This window comes from Phyllostomus hastatus, unplaced genomic scaffold, assembly GCF_019186645.2.
Source record: "Phyllostomus hastatus isolate PE091 unplaced genomic scaffold, TTU_PhHast_1.1 phas_contig_86, whole genome shotgun sequence".
NCBI lineage: Eukaryota > Metazoa > Chordata > Mammalia > Chiroptera > Phyllostomidae > Phyllostomus > Phyllostomus hastatus.
Genome location: NW_025333977.1, coordinates 87,961,587 through 87,982,630, shown reverse-complemented (window position 1 = coordinate 87,982,630; position 21,044 = coordinate 87,961,587). Strand labels below are relative to the sequence as shown.

Genomic DNA, 21,044 nt, shown 5'->3' with positions numbered 1-21,044 from the left:
GTGCCACAGCCAAGGCTCCCTCTGCCCTGGTTGAATAGAGGCCAGCTCTGCTGGTGGGGAGTCCCCACCAGACGGGTCTGTGTGCATGTGCGTGCACGCTCCTGTGTGTGTCGGCACCCCTGACAGCACGAACACCCTCTGCCGCTCTGTTTCAGCAATGCAAACCTCACAAGAGGCCTGTGTGTGGCAGCAATGGCAAGACCTACCTCAATCACTGTGAGCTGCATCGAGATGCCTGCCTCACAGGATCCAAAATCCAAGTTGACTACGATGGGCACTGCAAAGGTAGGGAGTTCTCTCACCACCCCATCCCAGCTGCAGCCGTAGGGGGCCAGGGAGCACAGCAGTGTGGTGTGGGTTCCGGGAGTCCGTTCCACCCCGACCGCAGCACCCAAAGCTGTGGAGACCACCCAGGTTCTTGGAAGTGTACCCTCTTGGCATTCATGAGCCTGCTGGGTTCATCCAGGATGGCCCAGGCCTTTGCCCAGGGTTCCCTGCATCAGACCCTCAGAGGAGCTTCCAGCTCTGTCTACAGCTACATAGTGGATATAGGGGGCCACATCAGCAATCAATAAGTAAGTGTTTAAATGCATTCTGTATCTTTTAAAAAGCAGGTAACTTTCACTTTTTCCATGCTTTTAAAATCTGGGTACTTCTCAGCCCTGGTAGTATTATATTTTCTGCATTTTACACTCAAACCATTGACATTAGGATAAGAGGGAAGTGGTCCCACACTTGTTGCTCATTAGACATTAGCCCCGACCCAGCCTTTCTCAGCCTTGAACTTCCCTGTAGAAATAAGAAGCTGTTTCCCACATGTTGGTCTCCACTCCATTTCCATGTCCACAGCGATTCCACATGAATTATCAAAGTCCCCGGGACCTCCCCCACTCCTCAGCCTAATAAGATGAGGTGCGAGACCAGGAGGGACCTTGGTGGCCTGAAAATGTCAAACAAAGTAGGAAAAAAAAGACCCCTAAACTTGGGTCTTGGAAGAATAGGAGACATTGGCTTAAGATAAAATGATGAAAAAGTTACAAGTGACTCCCTTAATGTGGCGCAACTTTAATCCTAGTAATACACTGAAATTTACTTTTTTCTTTACTTTGCATTATGCCTCTTTTCCTTTTGTCTTTCAGAGAAGAAGTCTGTAAGTCCCTCTGCCAGCCCCGGTGAGTGCCTGTTTCTCTGCAGTGTACGTCTTAGGGAGGAACTTCTTTTCATGATGGAAATTTCATGTCCTACAGTCCCCACTGAAGATCACAAGATCTTCTATGTGTCAGCCCCGGTGACGTACAACTGGTTGCTCTTCAACATAGCTCAGAAAGCTGCAAAACTTCACTTTTTTGTCATTTGAAGCATCTGGTTGGGTCAGAATGTTGACTATGTTTTGCAGCTTTCTGAGTAGTGATTGAACTGCAAGGACAAGAAAGCCACTGAGTCCTTTCTCCAGTGCTCTGTAAGACACACTGTCATGGGCCAAGCAGAGTCAGAAGGCACAACTTTTTGAAAGGAGATAATTTGAAATGCCAGTAAGATTTGTTCTATGATTTTTTATGAATAAAAAGTAAAATTTTATCATGATTTATCATTACAGACTCCTTTAGCTTATATTTTTCCTTAAATCTCCACAATAACCTTGTGAGGTAGGTCTTATTGTAATTATGTTATGCATGAGGATACTGAGTCTCAGGGAGGCCAAGTGAATTTCCTGAATCACACAGCTAAACAGTGACAGAGTGGGGAAAGTGCCCAGAGTTTCATTTACTAACTCGGTGCCCTTTTCACATCCTAACATATTGTCTTCCAGGAATTCCCTTTCACCAGTCTTCCTCTTTGCTGCTTCCCCATCCACCCATCTCTCAGCCCCGCTGTTGTTTCCTCGTTGCTCACACAGCTTCAGCGGGGCCCTCCCTTAGCCTTGAATTCTGCTGTGTGTAATAAAGGATGATGCAGTGGTGTGAATTCTAGGTGGAAGAACGTTTTGATAGATGCAGCTGGTGAGAGAGAGAGAGGAAAGCTATACAGAGGGGATCAGAAAGCCAGTGGCATAAAGAATTGCAATGTTCTCCTTTATTCATTTATTATTTCAGCTTATCTTTCAGCCAAGAGAGCTGTTCTGTTGATTATTTTCCCCTCAGTTTCATAAAGTTAATGAGAATGTCCTTTATTTTGCTGTTCTTCCCTTTTTTCTCACCTAAGCAACATAGTCTCTCTTTTTCAGTATTATTGATCTTTATATATATTTTTAGAGACATGAGTTTGAATCCTGAGTGGCCAGATATTTCCAGTGCGTGCCCCAGGTGGACTCCTCTGCGACATGTGCACAAGCATCCCGTTTCCCTGAGCTCTGTGGAATTCAGTGCAATGCGGCCCTCAGAACCCCAGGCACGGGGCTTCCACATGGTGGGTCCCAGGTGATACTCAGCTGGCCTCTCTCCCTTTCCTGCAGTCGTTTGCTATCAGTCCAATCGTGATGAGCTCCGGCGCCGCATCATCCAGTGGCTGGAAGCAGAGATCATTCCAGACGGCTGGTTCTCCAAAGGCAGCAACTACAGTGAAATCCTGGACAAGTACTTTAAGGTAATCCAAAGTTGGGGGCCAAAGACTGGTCAGCCCTAGAGAAAGGGAGGCTCCCTCTCCCATGGCCACACCACAAAGAAATACAGACTTGTGAGAGTCCTTGAGTGTTTCCTCATCATAGTTCCTTCCGTGGAGCAGTGACAGTGGCCTTCTGACCAGCTTGATCAGTGGGAGTCCAGCAGTACAGTCTTTGGAATCCTGCGCACATGTTGGGGGTGATGAACTCCTTTAGCTTTTCCTTGTCCAGGAAGCTCTTTATATGTCCTCCGCTACCTACTTTTTGATGATTACCTGAGACTTGTGTGTGCAGTCTTCAAAGGAGACTCCCTCCCATCAGGCAAACTGTTGCCTGTTGATAAGTGATCTGATATCTCACAGGGACTGTTTCTGAACCAGTGAATTGCCCTCTAGCCCACTGCCATTCCTTGTAGCAAAATTAGTTAAAAAGCCAATCTAATCAGAATGTGGCTAAGACTAATATCAGACTCTCACCTCAGCTGGTGATTCAGTCCCTCTATCTTAAGTGAAAGCGTAGCAGAATGAGGAGGGGAAGACCCAGGTAGAAAGAGCCTTTCGTGGCCATGTCACACACATCCCCTGGACTCTGGGTGGCAGACTCCAGGTGGCCAGGCTGAGACTGGACCCAGCCTTCTTACCTCCCTTACCCGGTTCTACGTTCTCCATCATCCCAGCCGCTGTACGTGAGTGGGGCCTGGCCTAGCCCACCTCCTTTCAGCAACCTCCAAACTTGCAGTAAACCTCAAACATGGGTCTCATAACATCCTGCCTGCCTTTCCACAACCCTGTGGTTACACAAAAGAAACAGGTATCTCAAGTATAAAGCTGGGAAATGCAGGAATAAGGAAGTATTATGCCTTTGTAGATGGTTGGTTGAACACAGGCCAAGTGAATTATGGTTGGTTCACGGTCCAAGTTCATGATCCTTCCCTGACCCCTGAGCATAGAGGCCCTCTAGGGATCCCTGGCTGTTTCCGGGGCTGGTATCAGACCTCATTTTTCCAATGGGTTCCACATACAGACCTGGCCTGGGGCAGCCCAACTGGGCTCTCATGAAATGAGTATAGATAGGCAAGCTGGCCCCTCTCAGCTGCAGGCCTGGATTCTGGTCCCAGTGAACGTGAAGTGAGTACACTCAGCACTGCCTTTTGAGGGCTGCCTGAGCTGCAGTCTTCAGGTTCTGAGTACCCCTGGTGCCCTCTGGGTCTATAGCCACCGCTCGACTGTTCTTCTCTCCACACTCGGTCCAACTCAGGCCCTGATGGACTAGGCTCTGTAAGAGTGGCTCTGGTCTGCCCAGCACTTGCAGCATTTGGACTCAAAGGAAGTTCTACGTTGCTAAGCATGGCACCCGGCCAACCTCATTTCATTTCTCTCCCTTAATTAATCAAGGCGACACAGGTGAATACTCAGGGAAGTTTCCTCAAGGTGAATGTGTAGTGACTACATGTGAGATCTCTTCCTAGGAGTTCAGACAAGAGTGATAAATAAGTGCTAAACAAGGTCGTCATAGTTGTCTTACACATTCCTGTTATTATACGTGCATGGAAGGATTTACCACGGTAGAGTGGAATACATGTGCCCACGACAATAATGGAAGGAGAGGTGGGCGCTGTACCTTTACCTACTACCTAGAAACCTGGGCAGACCTTTCTTCCAGAATTCCCCACACCCTCTGGGGAGCCACACAGAAGGTAACATGGGGGTGCTGATTATTTCCTAGGGCAGAAGTATGAGGCAGCCTACGAAAAGGATTTTGAAAGAAAATATTTTTTTCCATTGGAAGTGTTTTAGGAAAACAGAAGGGTCCAACTTGGAATTTCATCCCTGCCTTGAAATTGACAGCCTCCACCTGCAGCTGAGGCCAGAGTAAAAGGTCTTGGTTTATTCTCTTGACAAAGTGGGAGCAATGCCTGAGCTCACGGCACCCTCACCTTGGGCTTGTGGGATGTCAGCTGGGTTACGGGGACAGCCTGCCCCAGGTGGGCTGAGGACCTGTGCACATGTCTGCAGTGGGGCCCACAGCGCAGGGCAGAGGGATGTGCACTTTGCACCACCTCTGACTGCAGGTTCTTGATGCAGGCTCTTAGCCTTTGACTCCTTGTCGGTGCAGCCAATGAGCGGCACCAGTGCTAAAGTTAAGCATTGCGCATGCGAGGGAAGCTGGAAATCAAGCAGTAAGAAGTGGTCCTGTGAGCTCTGAGGGCCACCTTTGTCATTGTTCCCAAGCAGCATGTTAGGAATACACATCTTGGACTATGCTGCAGAGGTTCTGACTCACAGCTTTGTTATTCGATGTTTGTCAGGGTTTGAGAATGTGGCGTGGTGGCTGGCCTGACCCCAGGGGTGCCATCCAGACTGTCTGCAGAGTCTCTCGAGCCCCCAGGCTTCTTGGTCACTGCAGGCTGTGCTCAGGCTGCCCTCCTGAGGGTCTGGGTTTGGAAGGCCCTGGGTAGCCTCTGCCCAGGCACTTTCACTCTCTCTTCTTGGGGCTCTCTCTGGAGGCCCAGGAATTTGAGCTTTGGGTGCTGTAGTGCTCTGGAGGCCCAGCCACAGCAGGGTTGGTTGGAACACGTCAAGAACAAGGTGAACCAGAAGTGGGTCAAGCTAAATGCAGGAATGCCAGAACTGGGTTCTACAAAATGTTCCTGAAAGATCCCTTCACCCCCTTTCTAGAGCTTTGATAATGGTGACTCTCGCCTGGACTCCAGTGAATTCCTGAAATTTGTGGAGCAGAATGAAACTGCCATCAACATCACCACCTATGCAGACCAGGAGAATAACAAGCTGCTTAGGTGAGTGGGGTGGGAGGGCCAGGGAGGGGCCCATGAGGAGAAGGCTGGACCAGAGAGGGGATTTGAAACCCTTCTTACCAGTGAAGGAGCCACCAGTGTTAATCTGAAGTCAAATGCAAAATAGGAACTCTGTCCTGGTCTGTTCCGTGAACATTATGAACTTTATGAACTAATAAATAGAGTACCATGGGTATCTGATCAGGTGATTATTGTTTTTGGCTAGAACTTGCAAGGAATAGAATGTAATTTTAAAATAAATGACCAAGATTGCATCAGAGCAAAGTTGTTTCTGGGTGTTGTAATGTTTTAGTGGTTAATTTTCTGAAGGAATTACTTTAATGTATTATTACCTAACTGTACTTCTGAAATAGTTTTAGTTCTGATTTTAAGATAATTGGTGCTATTTCGCATAGAGAACCCTAATTGTTACAAATGTGAATATATCCCTCTCCATTTCTGGTATTATTCCAGAGTAAATATTAATAAAAATGAAACTTCTGGTGTGGTTCCATCACACTGGTAAGAATTAAAAATAGTTTAAGCACCACTTCATTCAAGAGAAGTACAAAGCATGAGCCGAGATTCTAGAAAGATTCTTCTTCATAATAGTCCATGGCCTACACATAATATCTGAAAATCCTTCATATTTTGATAATCTAAAGTTAGACAATATTTTACAAGTTCAGCATTTGCTCTTCATAACATCCCAGTGAAGGAGGATATTATGTCCCCACTTGTCCCCACTTTACAGATGAGAAAGCAGGCACAGGAGGGCTGAATAACTAGCTCAAGGCCATTTGGGTAGTAAGTGCTTGGCCAGGGCTCAGATCCCAGCCACAGGAGACTGAGGGAGCTGGGATTCTGTGAACCTTTTCTGGAAGATCTCTTTCTAGAATGGTGATGCTTGCTTGAACTCCACATTCTTTCAGATCCCACATTCCTTTCATATCATCTATTACTCTCTCTTCTGTCTTGATTTTCCTAGTTTGGTTGGCTTATACCATAGGGAAAGGCAATTACTAGTAGAAGGTGTGCAGGTAGTGAAACATTTGTCAATCACAATTGGACAGAACCTCTCAGGAAATTGTAGTTGTCTTGGGAGGAACATTTGAGTGATCCGACATCTGGCATAACAAACTGAAGGCTGGGTGCTTACAGGAGTCAGGATGGTTGGTGGTTGTGGGAGGTCAGTATAGAGAGAAACTTTCTCGATTAACAGTCACTTGCTTGGCCGCCTCTGGGGGCTCCAGGTGTATGTGGTCCTGGTGCTGATTTCCTTTCTTCAGGAGTGACCCATTTCTCCTGTATTTTGTTTCAGAGGACTCTGTGTCGACGCTCTCATTGAACTGTCTGATGAAAATGCTGACTGGAAACTCAGCTTCCAAGAGTTCCTCAAATGCCTCAACCCATCCTTCAACCCTCCAGAGAAGAGTATGGTTAACCAAAGACGGGGAGTTACAGGGAATGGCAGCATTTTGATGGGGCTGGAGTTGATGGAACTCTCCAGAGCTTGTTAAGAAAATTCCTTTCCACAGTTCTAGGTGGGCTCCAGCCCATCATCTCCATGATGATGTTCAGGTCCCCAAACCTGTGGTTGTTAGTAGCATTTGCTCAGATATGATGCCTATGAGGGACCCGCAGGTCTTGTCTGGAGAAAGGGTAAGGTACACAGACTGTAGTGAAGATGCTCTGTTCTACCTTCACCCTAAACTATCGCCCTGGTATCTGGTCCCAACAGAGTGTGCCCTGGAGGATGAAGTGTATGCTGACGGAGCGGAGACCGAGGTGGACTGTAACCGCTGTGTCTGTGCCTGTGGAAACTGGGTCTGCACAGCCATGACCTGTGACGGTGAGCTGTGCCCCAGGCAGAAAGAAGGAGCAATGGGGAGAGAGTGTCCTTCTTAAAATGACCATGAAAGAGAAGTCAGGGTGGGGGTGACGGAGAAGAGTAAGGTGGTAGCTGGGAGCAAGGAACCTGGTTAGCAGGAGGTTCAAGACCCAGGGCAAGATCCAATGTTGATACGAGATTGGAATAGTAATGGTCATAATGAGAGCACACACTTAGTTAGTGAGGACAGTGTGCCAGGGGCTCTTCTAAGCACTTTATGTAACCCAATTAATCCCTATGACAGCTTAGAAAACCTATGTAAAAGACTCAGGCATTTGGAGATGAAAAGACTCCTCCTCACCACCCATTCTCAAGAGGAAAAGGAAATATGTTTGTAGACCTTCTTTGGACTAACAGAATTAGATGTTCCTTTGAAAAAGAGAAAGTCAAGGTGTTTGAGACATGTGCAGGGTGGGTTGGGGATACAGAGAGTTTGGGGGACCAGGGCAGAAGCCAGAGTGTATGTTGGAACCACGAGGGTCCCTTCGGGGTCCTGGGGTACAATGATGTCAAAGACTAAAGCCAGGACCTAGGGGGGAAAACAAGCACCATTTAGAATGAAGGCAAGACAGAGAAGGGTAAAGCCAGGTCACATCTGCTCTGGGAAGAAAGGTCAGTTGGAAGAAATCAAGCACAAAATTTATACCTAGAGTGAACTTAAAATTATATCTTAAAAAGCCAACTGAGACAAGAAAAAAAGGAGGCTGGTCCTAGGATCATGTTCAAGGTCACATAATCTGGTAACTAACTGGAGGAGGAGGATCCAAGAAGAGGTGGTTCTAGACAAAAAGCCCAGACAACACCAATAGTACACATGGAACTCAGTACTACCCAGGGGATCCCTCGTCTCCCACTCCCCAGGACTGAGTCTCTTCTCGGTGTGAAAGGGCAGGAGGCCAATCTAACTCCAGATACAAATAAAAGAGCAGGAAGAGGCTGTTTAGAGACTAGAAATGCCTAGAAGTTGCTGGAGGCCAAATCAAAGCCAAGGTAGCCAGGCCAAGCACACAGGAACTACTGAAGCCCAGAGAGAACGTCTCAAAACAGTACTCAGCCTGCCTCAACCAGGAAGCACCCTGTACTTGTCTTCCTAAAACTCTCCACTGTAGCTGTCCACGCCTAACTGCTCCTGGTCTGGCTTAGCAGAGGTAGCCATCCATTTCTACGACACAGGCAGTTGGTGAACAGCTGGTATGATCATCTGGATAATGAGACCCATCACATGCATCAGACAAAATCCAAATGATTGCCCCCATGGGACACTGCTCAGTTCCACAGCAGCACTGGACTGTTGACGCCCCCTGGGTGGCCCCGGGTTCAGAATCCTATGTGGGTACAAAGAGCACTCACTGTCCGTGGTGGCGCCCCAGGGGCCTTAGCATGTCTTGGTATGTGTGGGCCAGGGATCTGAGAGGACACTGTAGAGGTGGCATTCCAAGGCATTTTCAGGACAATACTTGACAGTTAGATCCTAAATCCCAATGGCGTAGAAAAGAAGGGGCACTGAGATGTGACGCCAGCTGGAGCTGGAACTGAGGGAGATCGCCAGGAGGGGCAGCTTGATGCTTAAGTCAAGCTGTAGTGGAGTGGTGTTTCCCAATAAGTTCTGTTCTCAGTTAATGTCTAGATTCCTGGCTTCCATCCCAAACCTCCTGAGTCAGAATCTGCCAAAGAGCAATTTGGAAACCTGTTTTTAAGATATAGGCTGTAATTTTGTGTGTGTGTGCAAGTTTGGTAAGCATTGTAGCTGTGGTGTTACCGACCCTGACTGCCCATCTGAACCACCTTGAGAGCTTTCTAGGATGCTGTGCCCCAGCCCCACCTCACAACAGTGACACCAGAGTCTCTGAAGATGTAGTCTAAGCAACTGTATTTTAAATGTTCTCAAGGGTCTGTGAATGGTAGGGAATCATTGCCCCAGAAGAATTCCAGAGTCAGGATCCAGATTTTCTCTGCAGCTATTTCTGCAAGGCCAGTTCCTGGAGCAGATGTGCGGTAGACTCTAGACACTAGAAAGTGTTGAAGACACTAGAAACAGAGGCCAGAAAACAGTAGGGGTAGATTGTTTTGTTTTCAGTGTGTTGCTTTGGAGGTGGCAGAGAAATATGAGTAATTCACTCTTCTTCAGTGAATTAAATGGGAGGTAAAATTAAGAACCTAGAAAGTAGATACCAACAGGATCCCTAACTGGCTTCCCTCAGCCACCTCTGCTCTGAGCCTTGGTTCTTCTTGCAGGAAAAAATCAGAAGGGGGTCCAGACTCAGACAGAGGAGGAGATGACAAGATATGTCCAGGAGCTCCAAAAGCACCAGGTGAGTTGCAGCCTCCCTGCTGATTCAGGTATCTTTGCCACCACCAGGCCCTTCCACCATTCAGACATTGCCTAATAGCCCAGGAGACCAAAAAGATGCACTCTCTTCAGTGCAACAGACCCTGAATGATAAACCTATAACAGCAAACCACGATACACCTCTCTGATGGGGTCCCTGCAGGGTCCTGCAGGTCCTATCAGAATTGCTTTATAAGTAAAAATCAGTCAGCTGGTGATTTGCAGGTGGGTTGGAAATGGTTTGCAAATGAGGAAGGACTAAAGAAGTTTACTGTTTTCTGTCACAAGTGCCCAGACACAAAAACCATAAATTCCTGAAGGCAAAGCTCTATGGCTTGCTCACCATTGCATCCCTGTATTTACCACAGGGTTGGGTGTATAGTTGGTTCTCAGTGAACATAAAATGAACAGATTTGGACTAGAGCAGAAAGGATTTATGTTAAATGCTAAACTGGCTGAAAAACAGCCTGGACTGACAAACACAGGAAACTTCAAGGTTCTGTTTCCTGGAGACTTGAGAAGATAATGAGAATTCTGTTCAGGTTCTATGTCAAGTTGAAGGCCTTCTTGGGGAAAAGGTTCTTAGCAGAATAGTGACCCACTGACATATTTTGCTATGATCCTATAGAGAAAACATGGGTATGCTGGACTCCTGGGCCTGTCTGCCCACTAGTTTACCATAAAGTCTTAACGAAGGATATTGTACTTTAAATCACCTGTGTGTAGACTGGGTCTGGTAATACAAGCCTTCTCTCTGACACGTAAGTTGTTTTTGTTTTTGCTTTACTTTTTTTTATCCTCACCTGAGGACATGCTTATTGATTTTAGAGAGAGGAAGAGGGAGGGCAAAAGAGGGAGAGAAACATCTATGTGAGATAGAAACATCGATCAGTCTCTATCTAACCAGGAATCGAACCCATGACCTTTCAATTTACAGGACAGGACAATGCTACAACAAATTGAGCTACACTGGCCAGGGCCCTGATGTAGTTTTTAAGGAATATAACCAACCATCATAAGAACTGGTAAACTATTGAGGTGAAACATTTGACTTGAAAATAAAGAATTGTTAATAGTAATTGCTCATATTTATTGATTTTATATGCATTTTGTCATTATTGTCACTAATAGTGTAGAAATCTCATGTCAGTTTTTTTAACCAAAGCAGAATCTCCTATCCTTCATTTTTAAGTGTCTCTGTCTATGTAAGTTCCCTCAGGAGCAGATACTACAGCAAGGACTCAAGTACACACAGTTTATTTGGGAGGCAATCCCAGGAAACACCAGGAGGGGATTTGAGAACTGAGCTCAGGAAGGGAAGGAAGCAGTAGAGTGTATCCAGGAGGTTTATCACTGCAGGCAAGTGGAGCTTAGTTCTGGTGTGGAACTCCGGGAACAGTTACCATGCCTGAAGGAATTCCTACATGAATTCCTGTCAGCCCCTAGCGAGGGCTGATGCCATAGGCAAACATCAATTACCTGGCACTTCTGGCCTGCCTACGTGTGTGAGCAGAGCAGGCTCCTGCTGCCAGAGAAGGAGGCAGGTGCTGGCAGTGAGAAGCCAGTTCAGTGACCTGAAAGAGTAAAGACAAGGGGCTATGGATGGGGCACCAACAGTGTCTGCCAGATGCCAGTCAGTTTCATCATTTTCTTTCCTATTTAATTCTTTTGTTGAAGTATAATTCAAATATAAAATTCACATCTTTAAAATGTACAGTTCAGATTAACAAGGTGTTACCGATGGACCCATGGGGAGGACAAAATACTATTACTGAATGGACCCCCCTTCCTGCTGGGGTCCCCCTGTATTAGGTTCACCTTGCCCACTGCCAGGGGATTATAGGTCTCAATGTCAGAGATTGGTGAAAAGGAAAGGAATTATTTACTTAAGAAGTTACACAGACTTAAGAGTAATGACTTAATGTCTTACTAAAATCCCAAAGCCCCTTAAAACACCCACAAGCACACACAGTCATTCCTCCTTTGCCCAGTCTGGGATACTGTATCTCAGGAAAAGAAATAGAAGTCTGTGGCTCAGGCAGCCCCTGGTTTTTCCCAGTAATCCGTGCCCTGCTGGCAGGCCTCCCTCAGTTCCCAGAACCATCAGCTGTGTCGCCACCCTGATCTCCAATTCTTAATCCAAACCCATGTTTGGATGGGGCACCTTCTCCTGGCCCACCAGCAAGAGTCCTTTACCTCTTTCCTTCCTACAGTGTGTCTCCTGCATTCTTCCAAACTGCTAAGAGAGAGCTCTGCATCGCTGCTATATCTTGCTTTCCAGCTTCCTAAGCTTCATGGCAAAGGGAGCCCCAAAGCCGCATGGTTCTCCCTTCTTGCCAAAGATGCATGGGTACCCTTCTCACCAAAGCCCCATCGTTCCCTCCCTCTCACCAAAGCCCTCCCTCTCACCAAAGCCCCATCGTCCCCTCCCTCTCACCAAAGCACCATCATCCTCTCCCTTTCACCAAAGCCGTGTGATCCCCACCCCTTGCATGGCTGCTGCACCTGAGTTTAAATCCCAGCACCAGTTTTCCTCTGCATCCCCATTTCTGACTCCTCCCACAATCAGCTACACCTGCCAGCATTCCTGTATTTTTCCCAACTTTTCTGGCTGTCATAATTCCCAGCAGGCGTGGCCCTGTGGCAAGAAGCCAATCATCTCCAAGCTCTTATGCAGGTGCTATAACCGGGGGGAGTTGCCTCCCAGTTATATCATGGATTGAAGTCATTCCCATTTCCCTGGCTTAAAGCAGGGCCACAGCTATTTAACATATCCATGAAACCAGTTAAAAGTTATAGATATGTTAAATGACCATGCCTGAGCTTATTTGCAAAACTGGTTATTTGCTATGCAGAACAACTCTCAATGACCCTGCTCCATGTGTCCCATCCCCCAGTTCAAACTTGTGGGGGTGAGGACATCCTATATTTTTTTAATATTTCCTGAACACCCTGAGTTATGGACTCCATTACAAATCCCTCTTTGGGGCCCCCTGGCTACACCCTGTTACAAGGAGACTTCTAGTCAATATGGTGCCATAGGTAAATACGGCTTGCCTCCTTGCACAACCACATCAAAATTACAACTAAATTATAGAACAACCATCTCTCAGAACTGTCAGAAATCAAGTTGAGTGGAACTCTGACAACTATGGAATTAAAGAAACCACATCCATCCAGATGGGTAGGAGGCGCACAGACTTGGACAGGCTGGTCCCTCACCCATGTGTGGTGGATGAAAATTCAGAGGGGACATCTTGGGAGTGAGGAGTGCAAGCCCTACATCAGGCCTCCAGCCCAGGGTTCCAATGCCAGAAAGATAAGCCCCCACAACTTCTGGCTGCAAAAACCAACAGGGATTGAGTCGGTGGAAGAAACTTCTAAAGTCCCAAGCAGTTCCTCTGAAGGAACCCACACACAAACTTACTCAGACTCACTCCCTCTGAGCTCCAGCACCGGGGTAGCAGCTTGAAAGGCACCAGTGGCAGACAGGGAGGAATTGAAGTGGCTGGCATCAAGGTGAGAGCTGGGAGACAGCTTTCTCTCAGACGGAAAGATGGACACAGCCACAGAGCCAGCAGGTGGGTGCCATGTCTGAGACTCCATCAACCTGGCTAACACTGTTTGCCCCCCACCTCAACTCTGGAAGTTCCCTGAGACTCCATCCCACCCAACTTACAGCTGTTAACAGTAGCTTTTCCATATGAATGCCTGGTCTTGGCTCATGCTTCACAACTTCTTAAATCCTCTCAAACAAGCATCAGCTGGGCTTCAGTGAGCCCCCAACCCTCTTACCTCGTACCTCTTGCCAAGTGGCACCAGGCCTGGCACTAGCAGCTGCCAGTGTAGATGTGTAGCTTGGCTTCACCTGGTAATCTAGCCCAGCACAAGTAGCAGCCATCTCAGGTTGTTCTATAGCTCAGGCAGGGTGGTCTCTGGCAAAACACAGGTAGGAGTTGACCTTGGTCTGCACCACCTAGGAAACCCTAGGGCCTGTGCACCCAGTGGACAGCTACAGAACCACATCAGAGCACCACCACCCTGCCCCTGAACAGCAGATCCTCCATGGAGGGTGGAGGTTGGTGGTCAGTGGTCACAGTCCATCCTTGCAACTGATGGGCCTGGGTAAATCCCTCCCATCAGCTGCCAACAGCAGTCAAGGCCCAACTACAACTGGAAGGTGTACTCAGCCCACACAAAGAGCACACCATGAGAACCCAGCTCAGGTGATAGGAGAGGCTGTGCTACTGGAACCTACAAAACACCTACTACATTAGGCCATGCTACCAAGGCAGGGAGTCATAGCAGCTCTACCCAATACACAGAAACAAGCACAGGGAGGCTGCCAAAATGAAGAGACAAAGAAACATGGCCCCAATGAAAGAACAAACCAAAACTCTAGAAAAAGAACTAAACAAAATGAAGATAAGCAATATATCAGATACAGACTTCAAAAACACTGGTTGTAAAGGTGTTCAAGGAACTTAGTGAGGACTTCAACAGCATAAAAAAAAATCCATTCAGAAATGAAGGATTCACCAATTAAAAGAAAGAACAATTTACAGGAAACAGGGTGAATGAAGCTGAGAATCAAATCAATGATTTGGAACATTAGAAAGCAAAAAACCACCAATCAGAACAAGAAGGAAAAAGAATCCAAAAATATGAGGATACTATAGGCAGCCTCTGGGGCAACTTCAGGCATTCCAACATTCACATCATAGGAGTGCCAGAAGGAGAAGAGAGAATGAGAAACTGAAAATCTATTTGAAAAAATAATGAAAGAAAGCCTCCCTAATTCAGTGAGGGAAACAGATTTGCAAATCCAGGAAGCATAGAGAGTCCCAGACAAGATGGATGCAAAGAAGCCCACTCCAAGACTCGTCATAATTATAATGCCAAAAGTTAAAGAGAGAATCTTAAAAGCAGCAAGAGAAAAGCACTTCCAGCCCTGGCTGGTGTGGCTCTGGATTGAGGGCTAGCCTGTGAACCAAAGGGTTGCCGGTTCAATTCCCATTCAGGGCACGTGCCTGAGTTGTGGGCTAGATCCCCCATGGGAGGTGCTTGGGAGGCACCACACATTGATGTTTTTTTTTCTCTCTCTCTTCCTCCCTCCCTTTCCCTCTCACTGAAAAAATAAATAAATCTTTAAAAAGGACTCATCATCACCAAACCATTATATGAAATGTTAAAGGGATTTCAGAAAAGAAAATCAAAGCTATGAACAATTACATGCATACTTGTTAACAGTTCAATCTGAAAAACAAATTAAGCAAACAAGAAGGCAGAATCATGGATATGGAGAGGGTTTTGATGGCTGCCAGATGGAAGGGAGTTTTAGGAGAATGGGTGAAGAGGTGAGGGGATTAAGAAGTACAAATAGGTGGTTACAGAATAGCCATGGGGTTTGAGTAGCCACAGAACTTATACTCATGACCCATGGACATGAACAGTGGGGATTACCCAAGGAGTATGGGGTGCTGGGTGAAGGGGGACAAAGGGGGGGGGGAATTGGGACAACTGTAATAGCATAATCATAAAATATGTTTTTTTAAAAAGATAATGAAATGTACAGTCCAGTGGTTTTAAGCATAGTCACAAGATTGTCAGCCACAAGAACATTTTCATCATCTCCAAAAGAAACCTCATACCCATTAGAAGTCACTATATTCACTCTTCCCTGGCAACCACTAATCTACTTTTTAACTTAAGATTTGCCTGTTTTGAACATATATAAGTGGAATTACTCAATATGTAGTGTTTCTGTCTTCCTCTTTTCATTTAGTGTAATGTTTTCAGGGTTTATCCTTATTGTAGCATCAATCAGTGTTTCATTTCTTTTTTTAATTTTAAATTTTTTTCAATTAGTTGACATACATGCTTTATTCTATTTTAAGTTTAAATTATATTCCATGGTATGGATATACCACGTAGTATATATCCATTCATCAGTTGATGGATATTTAGCTTTCTACTTTTTGACTATGATGAATAATGATGTTGTGAACATTCTTGTGCAAGCTTTGTTTCTCTTGGGTACATATTTAGGAATGGAATTGCTGGGTCATTTGGTAACTCTGTTTATCTTCTGAAGAAATGCCAGTCTGTTTTCCAAAGTGACACCATTTTACTTCCTCACCAGCAGTGTTTCAATTTCTCCACAAACTTGGCAACATTGTCCATCATTCTTTTTTTATTTTGGCCATCCTAGTGTACTGGCATCTCATTGTAGTTTTTATTTATATTTGCCTAATGATTGATGTTGAGTATCTCCTCATGTGCTCATTGGCTTTAAAAAGAATGTCTTCTGCCCTGGCTGGTGTGGCTCAGTGAACTGAGCACCAGCAACCACACATTGATGTTTCTCTCTCTCTCTCCCCCTTCCCTTCCCCTCTCTCTAAAAATAAATAAATAAAATACTTTTTTAAAAAAAGAAGAATGTATTTTTTGGACAGATGTATCACAGTTGTAAGAGATGGTACCTTATTACCCTCATTTTGTAGTTGAAGACACTGAGGCATAGAAGGTTTCATAATAGGCTCCAAATCCTCCGGAACACAGCACAGCCATAACTGAAGTTCCAGCATTATGCCTCCAGAGCCTGTTGCTCTTAACACTTCTCTGTACTTGGACTCAGGACATCTTGTGGCACTTACTTCTGTTTTGTATCCTTCTCTTCATCTTGAAAGTGGGGCTAATCATGCCTGAACTGATTGTTTCATAGGAATCCCAGTGGGGTCGGCCCCTAGACAACCATGTCTTCATAAGACATGATCCTTGCCGTGAAGTTGTGTGCCATCCACAGAGGAGATGGACTAGTAAACAGAACTAAAATTCATTCAGCATAAGCATGTGTCTGTCAATGCTAAATAAAGTCTTGAGGTCTAGATAAATGCTAATGATTTAAAAAATATTTCATAACACTTATTTTCTCTTGCTTCTTGAAGGAAACTGCCGAAAAGGCCAAGAGAGTGAGCACCAAAGAGATCTAGTGAGGGGGCATCTGGGAACGGTGTCCAGAGACGGGCACCTTCTCCTCCACTTCAGCGCTGAATCCAGTATACATGAATCTGCTACAATCGCCAAATCACCAGTATTTGCTTGTATAGCAACAAGTTTTATTTTGTCTATTTGTTTTGCAATAAAGGAAATGGGGTGGCTGGTGAGGAGGGGAAAGGCCATAACCTCCATTTCTAGGAGTGATTTGAGAGAAACTATAAATGGGGCTTTGGGGCTGGAGGCAAGTAAAGAAGCTGCATCAGGGTAGGGAGAGGAGCAGACCCAGATCTGAACCACTTCTGAGTCTAACATGCTGCAGGGAGGGCAAGCAGTGCCAGAGAGAACTTAGCAGATGGTACCTAGAGGAGGGCTTTGGGAAGCTCAGTGGAGGAGAAGCATTCCACTTCCCACTCTTTTGGTTGCCATCAGCATAACAGAGACCAGCTTCTTTGCCTCTCCTCATGGCCTGACCACTGCCTGTAGATACACAGCTGTCCTGCCTAGTTACTGTGTCCCTCAGACTTGATGGAGTTTCTGGGAAGGTACACCCAAATGATGCAGATACTGGTGTACTCTCAGCCCCTTAGAGACCTAACCAAATTTTAAAAATACTTTTTACCAAAGGTGCTATTTTTCTGTAAAACTTTTTTTGGCAAGTTGACTTCATTTTTTTATTATTATCATTATATTATTGTTGTTTTTTAATATTTTGTTTTCTTGACTAGAAATTAAGCTTTTGTAATTATTTTTCCATAGTCCTACCATTTCAGAGGTAGGGGAACTTGGGGTTGTTCCAGGTGCAGGACTGCTGTCACTCTGACTTCCTGCCCTGCCACACACTAGCTGTAGCCCAGAGTTCGTCCCCCTGGCTTCCATTGGGTCAGTGGTCTGCTGGAGGAGCTGTGGGTGCCTCAGACAGGAGCCAGGGGAATAGAAGCATCTCCATACAAAGCTTTCAAGATCCAAAAGCTAATTTGTTTTCATTTATTCTGAGTTCATTCAAATCAGTATTTCAAGGATGGAGACAAGTGTGGCTAAGCAAGGCTTAGGTATCTCGGCCTGTCAATATGCTCATTGGTCCACCACTGACTAGGAGAGTGACTTTGGCTCTGTCTCTTCCTATTTCCGGGCCTCAGCTTCAGTGAGCAGGCAGGAATGCATGAACCTTTCGATTTCATAAAGTCTATGATCATTGATCCATTGGAGACAACTTTCTATGATTTTCCTTTCCTCCTTAGGATAAATGAATATTTGTTAGAACAAGATTTAGACAGCCAAAACAAGATGACCAAATTTGACCTCAGTCTGAATGGCCCCTTGGGTGTGCTGTGATGCAGAGCCCTCTCAGGTAAAGCCCTGGAAAAGAGTGGGGAAGAGAACCACTCCACTTGTCTTCACTTTAGCATTTCCTCTTTAACCTTCTTGGAAACAGAAATGGCTTTCCATTTAGAGATGAGGACAAAAGGGAGGTTTCACATTTCAAGAGGCGAGGAGTGGAAATTTAACCTTAAAATTGTGATAGATGAGAAGTCAGTCCTTCCTATGTCTTTGGCCTGTGTAGTTATTTACCCTACCCAGTACCGTATTTAAGATGCATTTGGAACAACAAAGATTAAACACTTGACATAAGTTCTGATTTTCAAAACGTAGATTATAGACCACCAGAGGGAAAATATGTGGATTGATGAAAGTTGTACTGAAAATGGAATTTCTTCTAAATAAGTTTCCTTGTTCTCTTTTGCAAAGAGAACATCCCACTTTGTTTAGAATTCTAAGCTTTTATCTATCATCCCACTTAAAAGCTCCCTTCAAACCCCACTTGTGCAGTCTGAAATGCACCTCCCTGTCCAAGTGCCTTGGGAACCCCCAGCAACATGCCTTGATCAAGTTTGCCAGCACTTGGATGCTAAGGGAGGGAGAGCAGGACTACCAGTTTGTTTAAAGCAAGAAACCAGAGTGTCTCCTCACAAGTTATTTGGGACAGTGGTTGCTACCCAAGACTTACCCTGCTCTGCAACAACGAATTCCCAAAAGCAAATCTGTATTCCTCCTGTAAATAGGGAAGCTCTTGTCTGCACCATAGAATCATATGATCTGATGACCATTCATGGAAAGCTGCTAAACAGCCAAATTTGTAGTCTTGCATGGAGCAAATAATCAGGATTAAGTTGGGTTCAGTTCCCCCAGCTCTCTAAAAGCACGGGGCTTAGTCTGCAAGCTTCTTTGGGCTTTCTCTGTGTGCATACGGTTTTATAAAACCATATATTACAGCACCTGCTAAGATCCAGTGTCCATGAAAACTTCACACGCCATGACACTGGACTTCATTGTTTTTGGAAAGCAGGGCTCCTCCACCTGCTAATAAGTTCATGTGAACCAGTTTGAATGTCTTTACACCTATGTTTTAAAATAGCCAAATTTCAAGAAGCAATTTGAACAGGTTTTGTTGCCTATGTGTTTGTGAAATGTATTTGTATTTAGTAGGCTTCCATACTGCATTTAACTTGTTTTTGTAACTCCTAATTTTTTTTGGATACTATTGATAAATAAAGAAGTTAAAATAACAGTTGTATTCGTTTCCTGTCCCCCTCTAAATAATCTTATGAGAACATATTTACTTCATAAAAGTGGGTTTAGTATTCAGGAGCCTTAAAAGAGACCTGAAGAGTTTCTCCTAATAAAACCTTGGAACTGCAGCTGGGAGAGAAAATTTACTCAGGGATAGACAAGTTTATTCAAAAGAATGACAGATTTCTGGTCAAGATGGTGATGTAGGTAAACAGCTCTCCTCACACAATGACATCAAAATTACAACTAACCATGGAACAACCATCATTCAGAACCATCAGAAATCAAGCTGAATGGAAGTCCTACAACTATGGAATTAAAGGTAGGGCAGAGACGTGGAGCGGGCTGGTCCCACCCACATGTGGCAGATGAAAATCGGGAGGAATATCTCAGGAGTGAGGGCTCCCAGCCCCACACCAGGCACCCCAGCCCAGGGTTTCAGTGCCAGGAAGATAAGTCCCCACAACTTCTGGTTGTAAAAACCAGCAGGGACTGGGGCTGTGGAAGACAAACTACTGGAGTCCCAGGCAGTTCCTCTTAAAGGGCCAGCACACAGACTTATTTGGACTCCCTCTGAGCTCTACATGGGGATAACAGATTGAAAGGCATTAAAGACATATGGGGAAGAAGTGAATTGTGCAAGATTAGAGCAAGATCTGTGGGGCAGCTTTCTCCCAGACAGAAGTGCTGGCAGAGGCCATTGTTCCTTTTCTGGGCCAGAGCCCACAGGTGGGCACAATATCCTCAACCTAGCTCACATTGTTTGTCCTACCCAGGCGATTCCCTGATGCCCAGCCCCACCCAACTTCTGGGTCTGCCAGCTTCTTTTGGCCCATGCTTCAGATTTTCCTAAATTCTCTCAAACAAGCAGCATCTGGCTTCAGCAAGCCCTGCACCTCTCTCTAAATTGCCCTAGCACGGCACTAGCAGCAGCAAGCCTTGGTTTACTTCTTGGCCTAGCCGAGGCACATCCAAGCCCAGCAAAAGTAGCAGCCATCTGCAGATCTCTTTGTAGCTTATGCTGTGTGACCCTGGAAAGAACACAAGTAGAGGCTGACCTTGGATGCGCTAACAGCAATCAAGGCTCAGCTACAACAGGATGTTGTACACAGCCCACACGGTGGGTGCACCTTGGGTACCAGCTTGGGTGATAGGGGAGGCTGTGCCACTGGACTCTACAGGGCAAGTACTACATTAGGCCACTCTACCAAACCTGGGAGATATAGCAGCTCTTCCTAACACACAGAAACAAACACAGGGAGGCTGCCAAAACAAGGAGACAAAGAAACATGGCTCAAATGAAAGAACAGAACAAACTCCAGAAAAAGAACTATAAGCAATCTACCAGATAAAGAGTTCAAAACAGTGGTTATAAGGATGCTCAAGGAATTTAGTGAGGTCCTGAACAGCATAAAAAAATCCAGTCAAAAACAAAGGATACACTAATTGAAATAAAGAACAATTTACAGGGAATCAACAGTACAGCAAATGAAGCTGAGAGTCAAATAAAAAATTTGGAAGATAAGGAAGCAAGAAACAACCAATCAGAACAGCAAGAAGAAAAAAAAATTAAAAATGAGGATTGTGTAGGGAGCCTCTGGAACAACTTCAAGAATACCAACATTCATATCATGGGGGTGCTGGAAGGAGAAGAGAGAGAACAATAAATTGGAAACCTATTTGAAAAAAATGACAGAAAACTTCTCTAACCTGGTGAAAGAAATAGACATACAAGTCCATGAAGCACAGAGAATCTCAAACAAGATGAACCCAAAGAGGCCCACTCCAAGACACACCATCATAAAAATGCCAAAGTTTAATAATAAAGAGAAAATCTTAAAAGCAGCAGGAGAAAAAGTTAGTT

General features: G+C 45.3%; 1 protein-coding gene across 1 annotated transcript in view; it reads left to right on the top strand.

Annotated features, from left to right (window-relative positions):
- The window catches only part of FSTL1 (follistatin like 1), a 54,036-nt gene extending 34,860 nt beyond the window's left edge, over positions 1-19,176 (top strand). The window contains exons 4-11 of the mRNA XM_045851828.1: positions 156-285; positions 1,140-1,172; positions 2,453-2,583; positions 5,278-5,396; positions 6,715-6,827; positions 7,135-7,245; positions 9,520-9,596; positions 16,561-19,176. Of these exons, the coding sequence (XP_045707784.1) occupies positions 156-285; positions 1,140-1,172; positions 2,453-2,583; positions 5,278-5,396; positions 6,715-6,827; positions 7,135-7,245; positions 9,520-9,596; positions 16,561-16,605 (759 nt within the window). The 3' untranslated portion in view covers positions 16,606-19,176. The remainder of the gene's footprint in view (positions 1-155; positions 286-1,139; positions 1,173-2,452; positions 2,584-5,277; positions 5,397-6,714; positions 6,828-7,134; positions 7,246-9,519; positions 9,597-16,560) is intronic.
- Positions 19,177-21,044: the final 1,868 nt, after the last annotated feature.